The sequence below is a fragment of the Podarcis gaigeae genome (genome assembly GCF_964106915.1).
Source record: "Podarcis gaigeae genome assembly, chromosome: 14".
Classification (NCBI taxonomy): domain Eukaryota; kingdom Metazoa; phylum Chordata; class Lepidosauria; order Squamata; family Lacertidae; genus Podarcis; species Podarcis gaigeae.
In genome coordinates, this window is record NC_139690.1 from 39,681,455 (window position 1) to 39,697,573 (window position 16,119).

At 43.9% G+C, this 16,119-nt stretch overlaps 1 protein-coding gene across 1 annotated transcript in view; it reads left to right on the plus strand.

The window, feature by feature from the left end:
- Positions 1-16,119, plus strand: part of XYLT1 (xylosyltransferase 1) — a 161,894-nt gene that overhangs the window by 39,077 nt on the left and 106,698 nt on the right. The window contains exon 2 of the mRNA XM_083711384.1: positions 15,126-15,164. Within this exon, the coding sequence (XP_083567510.1) occupies positions 15,126-15,164 (39 nt within the window). The remainder of the gene's footprint in view (positions 1-15,125; positions 15,165-16,119) is intronic.

The following is a 16,119-nucleotide window of genomic DNA, read 5'->3' on the forward strand; positions in this document are numbered from 1 at the left end:
AAAGATAAGATATGAGACAAAGAGGCTAAGATATGAGGTTTCTGTCAAAGCTTTTAGATCAGGGATGGGGGCCCCTCTGGATGCCCTTGGACTCCAACACCCATCATCCCTGACCATTGGCTGTACTTACTGGGGCAGGTGGGAGTTGGAGTCCCCGACCATGTTCACCATCTCAGTTTTAGGTTACGTCAGGGCAGAATATAAAGTCCAAGTTCAAAATGTGGGATCTAAGGTTGTATCCAGTGCCACACCTAGTCAGTGGACCCAGTCAAGTTAATGAAATTGACAAACTACGCCTACAGAATCTCACATTTATATCTGGATATGTGCCGCTTCAAGTTCTCTCCATCGTTCTCTTATTGTTTACTTCCTGCATCCGCATAAACCCTATTGTTAGTTTTAGATTGTCCACCCATCACATAGGTGGTCATCCCCTTGGTCTTTTAAAATTGTATGGTCTTCATACTAACACTTGTCTTATTCCACCGGCCTGAGTCATTTCATTTCACTTTTAATTTGTATACTGCCTCTCTATATTGCTATACGCAAGGCAGTTTACAAGCTGAAGAAACAACAAAGAACGCACACCTTGTAACAAACTGATCCAATACAAAAACATCCTAATAAAAACATAACTTTAAACTACAGAACTTATATTAAATAAAGTAATATTCAATAATACATTTGAATATAACAGCACAAGATAAAATCGAAAAACAGCAAATAATAATTAAACAGAAATTCACTCTTAACAATTTCTAATCTATAATCAATAAAAATCATCTTGCCACATGTCCTGCATATGTTGATTTTAACTTTGCAGCATTTCCACTGCATCTGTAACTTGATCATGGTTGTATCCAGTTATTACTTTTTCTGTCTTTTAATGCTGTTCCTAACATTGCACGTTCCATTGCATGTTGTATTGTTCATAAGCTGTTGATGTTTCTCTGGGTCATGGTCCAGTTCTCTGCTCCGTAACACATCACAGGTAATGTGCATATATTGAACACGTTTTCAATGGAAATGACTAACTTAGAGCCATTCGTTTCAGTGGGTCTACCCTGAACTGGATACAACCCCCCAGTGTCACTTTTTTATGGGAAGCTGAATCTGAAGATGATTCAGATCTGTAACTGAAGATAACCTTCTATAACATTGCAGATTCATATCTCCATGAGGCAGCATTCTCATCCTGCAGGCAGGAATTTTAAAGCAGAATGAGAAGATAATGTACCATCCAGCCAAGCTGCCGCAGATTAACAGACTTTTTTGTATATTGTGGAAAGGATGTGTTTGAATTGCCATGTATCCAGGTCTTTAGTGCTTAGTGTTGTTGAATCCACTATGTTCCTGAATTGTGGTCTTACAAATGATGTAAACAACTTGGGTTGCCCTTGTTTGGTCTTTCCACAAACAACCTAAGTTTATACTAATGAAGGGAAAAGCTCATGGGTTGTATCCAGCAACTCAGAGTAGGCCCAAAACGAAACACATTTGCTTGCGGTGGTGTTGGTGTTTAACCCTTTCCTCTTGCTTCGTGGTCCGAACACAAACAGCCTTCCCCAGAATAGCTTTTTTTTTTTCCGAAAATGATTTTTTTTGAAGTTTTACAGACAGAAAAAAGTTACAGAATAAAAAAATTAAAAATAAAAAGGTACAAAAATACAAAGGAAAAATACAAAATACATGAAAAATAAAAAACAATTAAAAACAGATCAATCTTTTCATGTCTTATATTTCATTTACTTGTTTCCTGACCTCCTCACACCTCCCTTTTTTTTATTCCAGTTCACATGGTTAATTCAGCAAATCCTTTCCCTCTTTGTTTTTATCTTAATTCTATATCTTAACATATTATAGCTTCGTATTTTCATCTGATTATCAATCCATTTTTACATATTCTTTTTAACCTTGTTGCTAAAGCCGTTTCATTTCAATCCAACATCATTTTAACATTCATTAATTTTACAATGTTTCTGCAAATAGTCTTTAAATTTCTTCCAATCTTCCACCAACTCTTCTCCCTGGTCTCGGATTCTGCCAGTCATTTCCGCCAGTTCCATATAGTCTATCACTTTCATCTGCCATTCTTCCAAGGTGGGTAGATCTTGTGTCTTCCAATACTTTGCGATGAGTATTCTTGCTGCTGTTGTAGCGTACATGAAGAAAGTTCTATCCTTCTTTAGCACCAATTGGCCGACCATGCCCAGGAGAAAGGCCTCTGGTTTCTTCAAGAAGGTATATTTAAATACCTTTTTCAATTCATTATAGATCATCTCCCAGAAAGCCTTAATCCTTGGGCACGTCCACCAAAGGTGAAAGAATGTACCTTCATTTTCTTTACATTTCCAACACTTATTATCGGGCAAGTGATATATTTTTGCAAGCTTGACTGGTGTCATGTACCACCTGTATATCATTTTCATAATATTCTCTCTTAAGGCATTACATGCCGTAAATTTCATACCTGTGGTCCATAACTGTTCCCAGTCAGCGAACATAATGTTATGTCCAACATCTTGTGCCCATTTAATCATAGCAGATTTAACCGTTTCATCCTGAGTATTCCATTTCAACAGCAAATTATACATTCTTGATAATATCTTAGTTTTGGGATCTAGCAGTTCTGTTTCCAATTTTGATTTTTCCACCTGGAAGCCAATTTTTTTGTCCAAATTGTAAGCCTCCCTTATTTGATAATAATGAAGCCAATCTCACACTTTGTCTTTTAATTTCTCAAAACTCTGCAATTTCAGTTTGTCACCCTCCTGTTCCAAAATCCAGAATAGCTTTTCTGGTCCTGAGGGCTCAAGAGCAGCTTAGCCTCTTCTGCTGAGAACATCAGCTTGGGAAGTGGGAGAGAAGCCAGTCCCAATACCAAGTGCACACAGACACACCACAGCTGTTAGTTGACACCCCACTTTCCCCTCCCCCCCCAAAAAAACAAAGTACGGTAGGTGAAGAACAATTGCACATTTTAGCAAGCCTGCAGCATGGCTTGGTGGAGGTGGCATACTGTAAATAAGATTCTCTGTCTCCACAGTCAGAGACAGGAGGAATATTAGGTCAGTTGGTTAGAGTGTGGTGCTGATAATGCCAAGGTTGCAAGTTTGATCCCTGTAAGGGCAGCTGCATATTTTTGCAACAACAACAACCTGCATGCTGCCCATCTGACTGGGTTGCCCAGCCATTCTGAGCGGTTGCCATCAATACAACATGAAACATTTAAAAAAAATTCCCTATACAAGGCTGCCTTCAGATGTATTCTAAAGGTTGCATAGTTACTTATGTCCTTGACATCTGATGGGAGGGCATTCCACCGGGTGGGTGCCGCTACCAAGAAAGCCCTCTGCCTGGGTGACTTCACTTCTCATATTGAAGGAACTGCCAGAAGGTCCTCGGACCTGGACCTCCAAGTCCAGGCTAAACAACGGGGGTGGAGACGCTCCTTGGAAGTATACAGGGCCGTTTAGGGTTTTAAAAGTCAGTACCAACACTTGTGAGTCTGTGTTTTGTTTTTCTTGTCCTGTAAATATAATAATTCTCTCTCACACGCGCACACACAATCCCACTCTTGAATGCTTGAACTGATTGCACTGTGTTACAAACCAGCATGCCTCATGTTAGGATTTGGATTTAGGCCAGTGTGAACCGAGAGCGGAGCCCAGCTGTGAGTTAGCTCCCTCTCTCTCTTTCTCTGTGGGAGGCTTAAAACAAGAAGTAGTACTTCTGTAATAGTCCCTTGGGGGAAAGGATAATGAAACAACCAGGCTCAGAGTTAGTTTTCTTTCTGGAGGAAGTATTGCATGAAGGGAAGCCTTTATACCACTACGGCATTTTGTTTTCTTGTTCCCTTTAGCCTCTGACATGAACTGTGACTCAGCCACCGAAAACGATGGGGCAGAAATTTGATTCGGTTCACATTTAAAGGTGAAATCACCTTTTTTGCCCTTTCCAGAGCAATATGCAAACCAAAATACAGTGGTACCTTGGTTTAAGAACAACTTAATTTATGAACAACTTGGATTAAGAACGCTGCAGAAGTAGGTGTTTTGGTTTGTGAACTTTGCCTTGGAAGCAGAATATGTTTCGCTTCCTGTTGAGTGGTTGCATTTGTAATCTGAGTCCCCTGCTGCTATGGAAAAGCACGCCTCTGTTTAAGAACGCTTTGGTTTAAGAACAGTCTTCCGGAATGGATTAAATTCATAAACCAGGGTACCACTGTACAGCCATCCTTTGAAATTCTCTGTAATTCACAACGCAGTTCTCCAGCCAAGCAACGTGTAGAAAAAGAGAATTTGCTAGGGTCAAATGTGCATTGAAAGGCATATATAAGGGAAATAACATAAAAAATGCATTATAGTTGGGATATTGTGTATGAAAATGTGTACAGTGGCAGAGATTTGCACTAAAATGCTGGTGTGTTTTCATTCGGACCTTTTTTAAAAGGAAGAATAAGCACACTTGGAAATGTGGAGAACTGAACTAAAGGTCAGGGAAATGAGAAACAGAGAAATCGAAATTGGCAGATTCTCCCCGCCCTGGCTGTAATTTTGCAACAAGCTTTTGTTTCTGAGTGGACAAGCTGATGTTCAGTCAGAGCTATGGAATTCTCCACTAATTTTCTGTGAGCTGTATTTGTTTGAGACAAAAAGATGACCTCCAATATACATCCAGAAATTCCCTCTCAAGATGCTGATATGGGTTGCTGTCTAGCGTTATTGTCTTGGTGGTTTTTGATGCGATAATATTGCATTAGTGGTGGATTCATACTGGACCATCTATCCATCATTCCACTTTGTCAGTTCTAGGGTGATTCCTCAATATTACAGCATTATTGTCGTCTGGAGGGGCCACTCTAGCGCTGTGGTGCAACAAAAACAAGAGGTATAAAAGAAAACCCCAAAATGGAACATTTCAGCAGGAAGTTAGGCGACATGGATTGATGGGAAACGAAAGAGCATTTCTGCCCTGAAAGTTTTGCCAGCGCAAACGGTAACAAAAGCACGATCACATATAACTGCCACAGTACCATCCTAAGCCACAAATGCCCATTAGAAAGGATGCCTGAAGGAGACCTTAGAGAGTGATCTTATTGATTGTTATATGGGGCTGGGGGGCGGTCTGGTTCTGGTGTCTTTTGAGTGACGGAACGTCCCCATTTGCCCAAGCTGAAAATCACCCCAGCTCCCTCTCTGCAGGCTTCTCCAAGTTCTCTTTATTAAACGGTATCATTTGTGTCATTGTCGGGGGAAAGATGGCTTTGCAAATGCCAAGCTGAGTATCGCCGCAGCCCTATTGTGTGTCAGCTCCTGAAAGGAAAGATAAACCTGCTCGTTAATAAATTAAAACACTGGTGATCGCTCTCCCTGTAACATGTTATACAACATAGCTGGCATGTGTAACTGACAGGTTCAAATATCTCCAGTGGACAGCTGTGTGATGCCGCCATCTCAGGCAAGCAGGGAGCAAAGAGGGCCTGGGAGAATTGTCTCATAGAACAGTATTAGTATAGCTTTCCATGGAAGTTGATGGATTTGAGTACTCTTGGAGCCCCTAGGAATGCATCTTGTAAAATATAAGAATGGTATTTTTGCTCTTTCTTTCCTACAAGATCTAAGCTTTCCCATTTGTGTGTGTGTGTCTATAGACTCCAGTTGGCTTGTTCCAGATGCTATGTGGCAGCAGTGGAGAACATTTGGCCCTCTGGAGGTTGCTAAACTACAACTCCCATCAGCCTTAGCTAGTGTGGTGTGGGGCCAGGGATAATGTTTTAATTATTACATGGAATGTGCCGCCTCAGATTTCTTGCATTCCCTTTTAAAATGCCAAGGTGTTTATCAGCAGCAGTTTTTTGGCTGGAAGCTGGCTTGTCTTCCTCTGAATGTTGGGCATGATCTCGAGCCTTCAGATTTTAGTTGAATACTGTTTATGGATGGGGTTGCCCAACTTCTCATGTGACGTGGACTCCAATAGTACTTCAACATGGAGCCTGCAGGCTGCCCACTGCCTTGTGATGCGGAAGTGGAGAGTGAGGCCAAAATTTCACACACACACACACACACACACACACACACTCATGCTGCCTTCCCAAAGCCAGACAATGGGAAGGAGGCATGGGGGCTGTGTGTGTGTGTAATGTTGCTGAGGGCCACCCAAAAAGGCTGCGAGGGCCGCCCTGTGCTAACACATTCTCATGATATTTGTACCTTCTTCAAAAGGATGTTTACGTTAGCTGATGGTCCAAATCTTTTAGTAATAAGCCACATCAGTTAGGTCTTTCCATAAATGTTATTGATGTGAAAAGGTGTTGCCAGGCAAAATTTAGAGGACATACAAGGCTGCCTTGTACCGAGTTAAACTGTCAGTCCACTTAACTCCTTATTGTCTACACTGACTGGCAGCCTCTCACCAGAGTTTCAGGCAGAGGACGTTCCCAACCCTGACTGGAGATGCTGGGGACTGAACCTGGGACCTTCTGCATACAAAATAGATGCTGCGTCACTGAGCCATAGCCCTTTCCCACATAACCTCCAGTTTAAGGACATCCATGCACAACAACATTCTATGTTAGCTGCTCATAAAATCTGCTCTGTGACTCATCTTGGTGTGTCTTTTGAGTTTTCGGAGGGTCCTGCTGATCATTTGGATAACCTGGCTGTTGCCAAATATCAGCGAACCTTTTCTAGGACTAGACTTGCCTTCCTTCTGTTGCACTGAGTGGCCGTTTGGTGGGTAAGCCATATAACGTAGGACTCTCCAGCAGGAATCAAGCAACGGAAACATGAGCACGTCTTTTGTTTGTATGTATGCAACAAACCACATTCAGTGAAACCACATTGTTGGGCTAATGTTTTATCACTGAAATTCCAATTGACTTCAGTGCTCATTATCTTCCTTTCTTTGAAGGAAATAAAGCAGTCCCCAACTGCTGCTAGAGATTAATGATTTACATCATCTGGGCAATGGGATGTTTGACCTTTATTTTATTTGATGAGATGATTATTTCAGGATCTGATTGGTAATTTCTTTGCCCTCCAGATATTTAAATGGGATGAATTGTAATGCAGTTTTAAAATCATGAGGAGATCGGAGGTGGGGAGGGAGAGAATGCATATACAGGGCGCTCTTAATGTGGCTTCTCAAAAATACAGATGTGGAAACCCAATTGCAAAGTTTAAGATCTGGCGTAGATTAGTCCTACTCAGTGTAAGGCAGGAAACACAGGTTTCAGTCAGCATCTAGCTGTGAGCAGGGCCCTATGTGCCTCAGAGCTACTCATAAGATTTCAAATCGGGGCTGAGGGGGGCTTGCTTTTGAGAGTTCCCTTTCTTTAATATTTCTATGTAGGAGGTTGTCATCTGATGTCTCCCTGTAAAACATTGTCCTGAGTTGCCTCCAAACTACCAACATTTTGCAGGAGGGATTCAATCACATACATCCCGTTCATCTAACGGGAGTGGCCGCCAAGACCATATAACACTGGTCCTGAGAGATCTGCATTGGCTCCCAGTACGTTTCCGAGCACAATTCAAAGTGTTGGTGCTGACCTTTAAAGCCCTAAACGGCCTCGGTCCTGTATACCTGAAGGAGTGTCTCCACCCCCATCGTTTTGCCCGGACACTGAGATCCAGTGCTGTGGGCCTTCTGGCGGTTCCCTCATTGCGAGAAGTGAGGTTACAGGGAACCAGACAGAGGGCCTTCTTGGTAGTGGCGCCCACCCTGTGGAACGCCCTCCCATCAGATGTCAAGGAAATAGGCAGCTATTCTATTTTTAAAAGACATCTGAAGGCAGCCCTGTTTAGCGAGGTTTTTAATATTTAATGCTGTATTGTTTTTAACACTTGATTGGGAGCCGCCAAAATGGCTGGGGAAACTCAGCCAGATTGGTGGGGTATAAATAAATTACTACTACTACTACTACTACTACTACTACTACTACTATCTAACTGGGTTGTCCCAGCCAGTCGGGGCAGTTTCCAACATATATAAAAACATAACAAAACATTAAACATTTTTTTAAAAATCCTCTACAGGGCTGCCTTCAGATGTCTTCTAAAGGTTGTATAGTTACTTACTTACCTCCTTGGTTTGGGGTTCTCATACCCTGCAACATTTGTCCGATGAAAACAGGGACTTCCTAAGGAAAAGTGGGACATTCTGGGATCAAACGGGAAACCGGGACAGCTTCCGTAAATCCGGGACTGTCGCTGGAAAATAGGGACACAAGAAGAAGAGGAAGAAGAGGAGTTTGGATTTGATATCCCGCCTTTCACTCCCCTTCAGGAGTCTCAAAGCAGCTAACATTCTCCTTTCCTTTCCTCCCCCACAACAAACACTCTGTGAGGTGAGTGGGGCTGAGAGACTTCAGAGAAGTGTGACTGGCCCAAGGTCACCCAGCAGCTGCATGTGGAGGAGCGGAGACGCGAACCCGGTTCACCAGATTACGAGACTACCACTCTTAACCACTACACCACACAAGGGCCTGTGGTGTGGCTGTGGCTGTGGCCTAACCTCTGCATAAAGCTTCTTGCAAGCAGATCTGGATGAAAGTTCAATCAACAGGTTGTCTGAAGGGGCCCTTAGGCTTCAACCAGGAATTGCCCCCTTGTGTCATGACACACCCCGGAGCTTTGGCTTTGCTTTCTCACATGTCCTGCTGTTGCAGTTATGACAGCTGCTCCCAGACTGTCTCACAGGCCCCGGGCTACAGGTTTGTTTTTTTCTGAGCTTGGCAGTCTTTGACACAGAGTACCTCTTGGAAACAAAGCTGCTGGAAACAAAGCTGTTGAAGTGGAAGTTTTTGAGGGAAGGAAAAGAAGAAGGGATGGAGGGGGAGCCCATTGCTTCCCATTCTTGAAAGGCATCCATTGTGCCTGTCAAATGTGCGTTTCCACCAGCTGTTCCTTTTGCAATAGTGCTGGAAGATGCCCCAGTACTTTGAAACGTTTTGAGTTTGGCCTTCCTGCCTGTGAGAATAAGCCCCCACTTCCCCCCTCCAAACCCCATGCTTTGATTAAACAGGACGTTTCTTAGCGGCAGTTGAAGCAAGAGGGTGTCACACCGAACCCCAGCCTCTCTCATTTGGCCCACGAGATGCGATAACTTCCGCTTTCACAGCCGCACAAACGGCGACGCGTCAGCTTACGGCACACAGTGTTTCTTTGCCCATTAGACAGGAAGTGTGGCGCTGGGTGCCAAGGCTATTTGCAGGTTCCCCAGCCGCAAAATAGCTCTCAATTGTGTAGGAGCCGGTCCAGCTGAGAAGAGAAAGAAGCTATTCTTGTCGGGGTGTTGTGTATTGGAGAGGTGTGTGTGTGTGTTTGTGTGAGTTTGTGTTTGCTTGTGTGTTTGCTTAAAAAGAGAGTTTGTGCACATATATATATGATATTCAGGCATGGCATCTGTTGCCAGCTTGGCAAATAGGAATGCTTTACGTGAGTCGGGCATTGCCCAGGGTTTAACCCCCAAAGCAGAGAGCGGAAGGGGTTGCTTACGTAAACGAGCTCTTTCATTCTTCTTCTCCCTCTCTTGCAACTCCTGCTAACAATATCCCAGCTGCCATTCATGAGGGAGGGTGCCGGGAGGTAGGAGAGGATGAAAAGAGGGTCTCCGTGTAAGACCCTCTTTGCAGAGGATTTGGTAAATCCTGCTTCATTCCCACCCCCCATCCTGGAAGCAAATAGGAGAAGGAGCAGGGTTCTATTCAGATTCCTTGGTTACCGAGAAAAAGGGGGTATTTTTCCTTACTCATTTGGGAGGAAGGAGGCAAACTTGGGTCTCCAGCTGTTTTTGGACTACAATTCCCATCATCCCTGACTGCTGGTCCTACTAGCTTGAGATGATGGGAGTTGTAGTCCAACTGCTGGAGACCCAAGTTTGGGAAAGCCTGATCTAAAGAAAGGTGCAGTGTGTGGTTTCTCAACCGCTGAATAACTGCAATCTATACTCTACACATCTTGTGGTTGCGGTGAGACGGTCTTCCCAGGGACTTGTTGTAAATCTTGTGCTTATAACACAAGAAGACCCCTTCTGCTGGATCAGGCCAAAGGCCCATCTATTCCAGCATCTTGTTCTCACCATGGTGAACTAGATGCCATGGGAAAGTCCACAAACAGCACCTGAGCATAGCATCACTCTACCCACTTGTGATTCTCAGCAACAGTGGAAGGAGAACATAGCCTTGTCCCCCCATGAATTTGCCTGGTCCCCCTTTAAAGCCATCCAAATTGGTGGCTGTCACTCCATCTTGTTGGAGTTGGGTTCCATTCAGTTTAACTGTGGGCTGTGTGGTTATTCTGGTTGTTTGTTCTTCATCTTTGTTGGATAGCCTCAAGTTCTAGTTCTGTGTGTGTGAGAGAATAATATTTCTCAGCCCACTTTATCCACACTCTTTATCATTTATCCACACGCTTACCATCTTCATACACTCTTATCGTATCTTCTCTTACTCACCTTTTATGTGATCAAAAAGTCCCCCAAAGCTCAGTAGTAGAGCAGATGCAGAAGATTCCAGGTTCAATCCATGGTATCTCCAGTTAAAAGAATTAAGTGGCAGGTTCTGGGAAGGAAAGACCTCTGCCTGAGACCCCAGGCAGGTATAACAGTGGTGGGGAACATTATTCAACCTGTTGAAGATCTGTCCCACCCTCCACCAGCCATTTTTCTTAGGTGGGCAGGGTTGCCCACCTGACATCACCATGATATCAGGTGACACCTTCCACATGGGCTCTTTTTTCAGTCTTCAAGAACTCATCCCGCCCTACCACTGACTGTTTTTGCCAAGTGTGGTATAGTAACTGGTCCAAGGTCAGCCCAAGAACTTCATGGCTGAATGGAGATTTGAACCTGAGTCTCAAATATGAGGTGTGTGTTTTTTGCTTTTGTTTCAGTTTAATCTTTTCAGTTATTCTGTGTATTTGCACATGCACGAGGGTATTTGTACACACACACACACACACACACACACACACTCATATATCTTCTGTTCAGTCAGCAGTTCTGCATCTCTGTTCTGCTTTGGACAGGCTCCAAGGCTCCCCGGGACATCAAAACTTTCTGGCAGCAAACCCAAGCTTTGCTTCCACCTATTTTCATTGCTCTCTCCTAGAATTCCATTATCTCACAGCATGTTAAGCTAACACTTAAGAAACATTATTGCATGCCAAGGTCGTAATGGTGGAACCCTGGGGAGCGAGACCACACAATATGGTCTACAGGCACCATGATGTTTGACTTTTCTTTCTCCCTCCTTCTTAGCAGCTTAAATTCTGTTTGTTTGTTTGTTTGTTTGTTTGTTTGTTTGTTTGTGTGTATAAATCTTCACTTTTGTTAATTGGATAGCACCCTTAATTGTAGAATAGAAGCCGTTGTGGTCTATTCTCTTAAGCTCTGTGGTCCAGGGATGGTGTTTGATGCGAAGGCTATCTGTTTCTAACCGGAAATGTTACTGGGAAAACCTCTGCAGCAGGTGTGAGGAACCTTTGTCCCTCCAGCTGTTGTTGAAGTACAACTCCCATTATCCTTTTTTAAGGGTCCGGGGCAGGTGACACCCACGGGCCCTTCGAGGGCATTGGGGCCCAAGCTGCTGTCCATGTATGCAGGCAGCTCTTCAGGTTACCTAGTCAAATTCCATTGACAGGTCCACAAATAGGCCCCCAAACTGGGTAAGAAACGTAAGGCATTCAGAGGGGCCCAGAATTTTCTAATTGACAGGCTGTGTTGAGAAAGTAGCAGCAATTCTGTTTCATGAGTTGAGCTTTTGATTGCTTTTGGAAGCCATGCAGAGTTCCATGTAGCTTATAGTGTAAGTCTTCCTTGGCTCGGAGTTCAAAATCAAATTAGCGATGAATAGTTTCTGACAACTTTATCATAATAATGTAATGGTGATACCCAGTGCAGTGAATAGTTTAATTATTCCTCCTTTTGACAGGCGAGTTTGGTGCCAGGAACCAAGTATATAATTGTTTTCTGTCTCTTTGGAATACAGTTTGGGTGCACCTGGAGCTTGCCCCACTCTTCCTTTCATGTTGCCTTCCTTAGCTGTTAACAGGGCCTGAACAAAGTCATTCTGGACAGCTTAACCACCCATCTGCCAGACAATGGAATGGTTGGCCAGTAGTCACAATGCCCATTGCCAGGACCCAGGTTTTGGGGACCCTTGGGCAAGATGCCCAAACTGGAAGCCCCTACCTGAGTGGGCCCATTTCCTCCTCACTACCCATTTTATTGCTCCCCTTCCCTCTGGTCCCAGTCCATACCACCCGCCAGAGAGAGCAACATTCATATTTCAGCCAGGCAAAAACACTCAAGGAGGGTGTGAAGGAGGGAAGTGGTTTCAGGAGAGGAGGTGTGGCCTGAGGGGAGTTTTGAGAGCCTGAGGTTCCCCACTCCTGCTCTTCACATTTGTCTGGAGAGAGGAACATGCTAAGAGATGATGGAGGAGTTGAGTGGTAAGACATCCAGGAACAATAATGGGCCCTCTGCAGGTACCCAGCAGTGCCAGCTCCGACACCAGTCCTGGTAATGGCAGTAGCCAAAATGTGAGTGATTTATTTGAAGAAGCTTTTCTTGTAACATGTAAGGGCCAGTTCTGTATTTATGTTGGGACTTCAACTGGCGTTCAACCAGCAGTCTTGGAGATGGGGACCCTCTTGCCTTCCCAGAGCACTGCATGGAAGTGCTTGGAAGATGCTCAGTGCTCCCCTTCTCCTTCCACCCAGCTTATCTCGAGGACCACCCTTCTCTCTACTGATATGGCTTCTTCCTAAAACTCTTTCAATGCCCTCTTCCAGGAAAGTGACCTTAGAAGAGGGCATCAGAAGCTGCCTCAGACTGAGTCAGACCTGTTTATCTCAGTTCCATGTAGCTTGACTGGCAAGGACTTAATAGGAATTCAGACAAGGTTGTCTTCCAGCCCTACCTGGAGATGCCAGAGACTGAACCTGGGACCTTCTACATGCAAAGCAGATGTTCTGCCATTGAGCTGCTAACCTTCTGGGTCTTACCTGGCAGTGCAGATGTCCCTGTTCAGCTTTGTCACTGCATCCCTGTAGCTTTGCTAAGCAAGACGCTTCCATCAAAGAATCATAAAGAGCTGGAATGGGCTTCTGGGGGTGTGTAGTCCAACCCTTGTCATGGCAGAGCTGACAGTCACTTTAGGCAGCTCCCAGCTAGATGGCCCAGTGGTCTCACTTGGTATGATGCAACTTCCCGAGTACCGAATGCAGCCACTGGTCATTGGAGGACAGGACACAGCTCAGTGGTAGAACGCAGATTTTGTATGCAGAATGTCCCATGTTCAACCTCAAAGAAGTACAGTGGTACCTCAGGTTACATACGCTTCAGGTTACATACGCTTCAGGTTACAGACTCCGCTAACCGAGAAATAGTGCTTCAGATTAAGAACTTTGCTTCAGGATGAGAACAGAAATCGTGCTCCGGCGGTGCAGCAGCAGCAGGAGGCCCCATTAGCTAAAGTGGTGCTTCAGGTTAATAACAGTTTCAGGTTAAGAACGGACCTCCGGAACGAATTAAGTACTTAACCCGAGGTACCACTGTATAGCTGGGGGAGACTCCTGTCTGAAAATTGCTGCCAATAGGCATAGACAATACTGAGGACCCAGATAGATCAGCTTCCTGTCCTCACTAGATGAATACGAAAGTTGCTTCCCAGAATTATTAATGTTTCTTTTAGCATGGAATCGTGCAGCTATAAAGCCATGCCTCATCAGGTTTGTAAAGAGGAAGAGGAGCATGACAGTTACCTGTTGCTATTTTGCCGGCGGCTCTTCAGGAGTAGATTTGCAGGTAGCTGCAATAACCAAGATGGTTAGAATTCTTCATCTCGGAGGGAGTGGGGGTGAGCCCCCACCCCCCATGAAGTGACAAGCAGGAACCAACTGTAAACAGAAGCCTTCTAATTCCGACAGGCGTGATGGATGAAAGAGAGAGCATCATTGACCTGGTTTCACTTCGTTAAGCTTTCCAATTAAGCAGGGGTGCGATAGAAAACGAGTCTGCAGGAATATCTGCAGCCATCAAGCACAGATGTTTTGCAGAAGTGTGCATGTTTCTTTTGTACTTAACAAACAAACAAACCACACAACTATTTTCCTTAAAAAAAGAAAAAACTCATTGAGCTTGGGGAGGGGGCAGGGTTCTTAAATTCCCATCTTCTTTCCAGAATTTGAGTTCTGGAAAACATGGTCATAGTGGCTAGTACGCAGAGTAGTACATTGGTACCTCGGGTTACATACACTTCAGGTTACATACGCTTCAGGTTACCGACTCTGCTAACCCAGAAATAGTACCTCGGGTTAAGAACTTTGCTTCAGGATGAGAACAGAAATCGTGCTGCGGTGGCAGCAGGAGGCCCCATTAGCTAAAGTGGTGCTTCAGTTTAAGAAAACAGTTTCAGGTTAAGAACAGACCTCCGGAACAAATTAAGTACTTAACCCAAGGTACCACTGTACTAGCATTGGATACAACCCTTTGTTCTTGGATTATTTCTGACATACATTGACTGAGATAAAAACTTGGAGCTGAACATTTCAGTCCTGCTGGAAATTATGTCTGAGGACATTAAGGGATGGGGCAGGCACGTGCTCCCCTTCCGCATCACACCATTGAATGGAAACTGCCTTACGCTATGCAGTGAGGAGACCACTAGAACATTTTCAGCCTCCTCTTGAGCCAGAGGACAGGGATTTAGAGCTGCTCTTGGTCCCAGTTCTGGGACCGAAGGAGCTCCAGTTTATCCTCAGGAATGTAAGGAGGCAGCGATTTCCAGCCTGTTCTGGATTCATGGCAATCAGCACTGTTTCTATTCTGCTACAGCTCGGCTTCCAATGAAATCTTTTTTTCTTCTTCTTTTTGTCTTGCTATTTGCCGCAACCGAAACTTACACAGTTAATTAGATAATTAATTTTAGTGAATTTCAATGAAAGGGAAATGTCAAAAACAAAGCTGAAAAATAATGTATTGGCTTATGTAATGTTTGTGGACTAACCCCCCCCCCAATACTATGAATATTAATAAATAATGATAATGATAATGATAATGTCTACTTGCAATTGGCCTCTTTGAAATAATCCATTTATTCTTCTGTATTCTTCTTACAGGATCAGCCTCTCAATCCTTACAAAGGCTTGGAAACCCAGGTGAGTTCTTTATTATCATGTCCTCTTCTTAAAGTCTTTATTCAAATTCTGGGATGTTCTGGCATGCCCTTCCTTTGAAAGCCAGCAAAGCCAGGATGTCGCCTGTCATTACATCTCGACTGTGCCTTGTTGAAGAGTGTACATTTTGTCAGTTCTAAGGATGTCATTCCCACCTTGGAGGTGAAGCAACCTATTTGTACCGCACTTTCTGTATCGTCTCTTTATTTCTTTGCTCATCCTCCCAGACAGATGGCACGTTGGGAAGGAAGACAATGGCGTCTCTTTTCAGATTTTCACCTTCGGTGTAAAAAAATGCATCGTGTGTCAGACGTTGCTTTTAAGGTCACCACGATGGGAAGTGTTTCACATATTCAGTGAGAGACAAGTTCAGTTTATTATTTATTATTTATTAAACAAAATTTTGGACCACTTTGCACCATAAAGCCATTGAAGTGGGTAAGAGTGGGGAGAACAGAGTACAAGACAGACACACAAGCTCTAGGCATAATAAAATCAGTTCAGCAAACAATAAAACCATCCATACAAACTCTATAAACAACAAAACAATTTCATCAGGCTTCCATAAATGACTGAGACATATATTTGCAGTCCATTGTGTGATGGTGTCATTAAATTCCCTTCTTCATTTCTTTGATTGGGGGGGTTACAATTATCTTGGTGACAGGGATGCAGCGAGATGGCACAGATTTAATCCGTTTGCCTCAAGTGTGTCTGATATCGTTGGCAGCTAGAATAAGTATTTCTGCCCTTGCCTCCTGATCCCTTAGGGTGGTATCCAAAGCTAGTCCTACTGAGAGTAGACCCATTGAAATTAGTGGCCTTCACAAACTTAATTTCAGCAGATCTCCTCTGAGTTGGCTACAACTTTTAACTCTTATTGACAGATCTTCTTCTTATGCCATTGGCTTAGCATTTCCACAGTCCACAAGGAAGC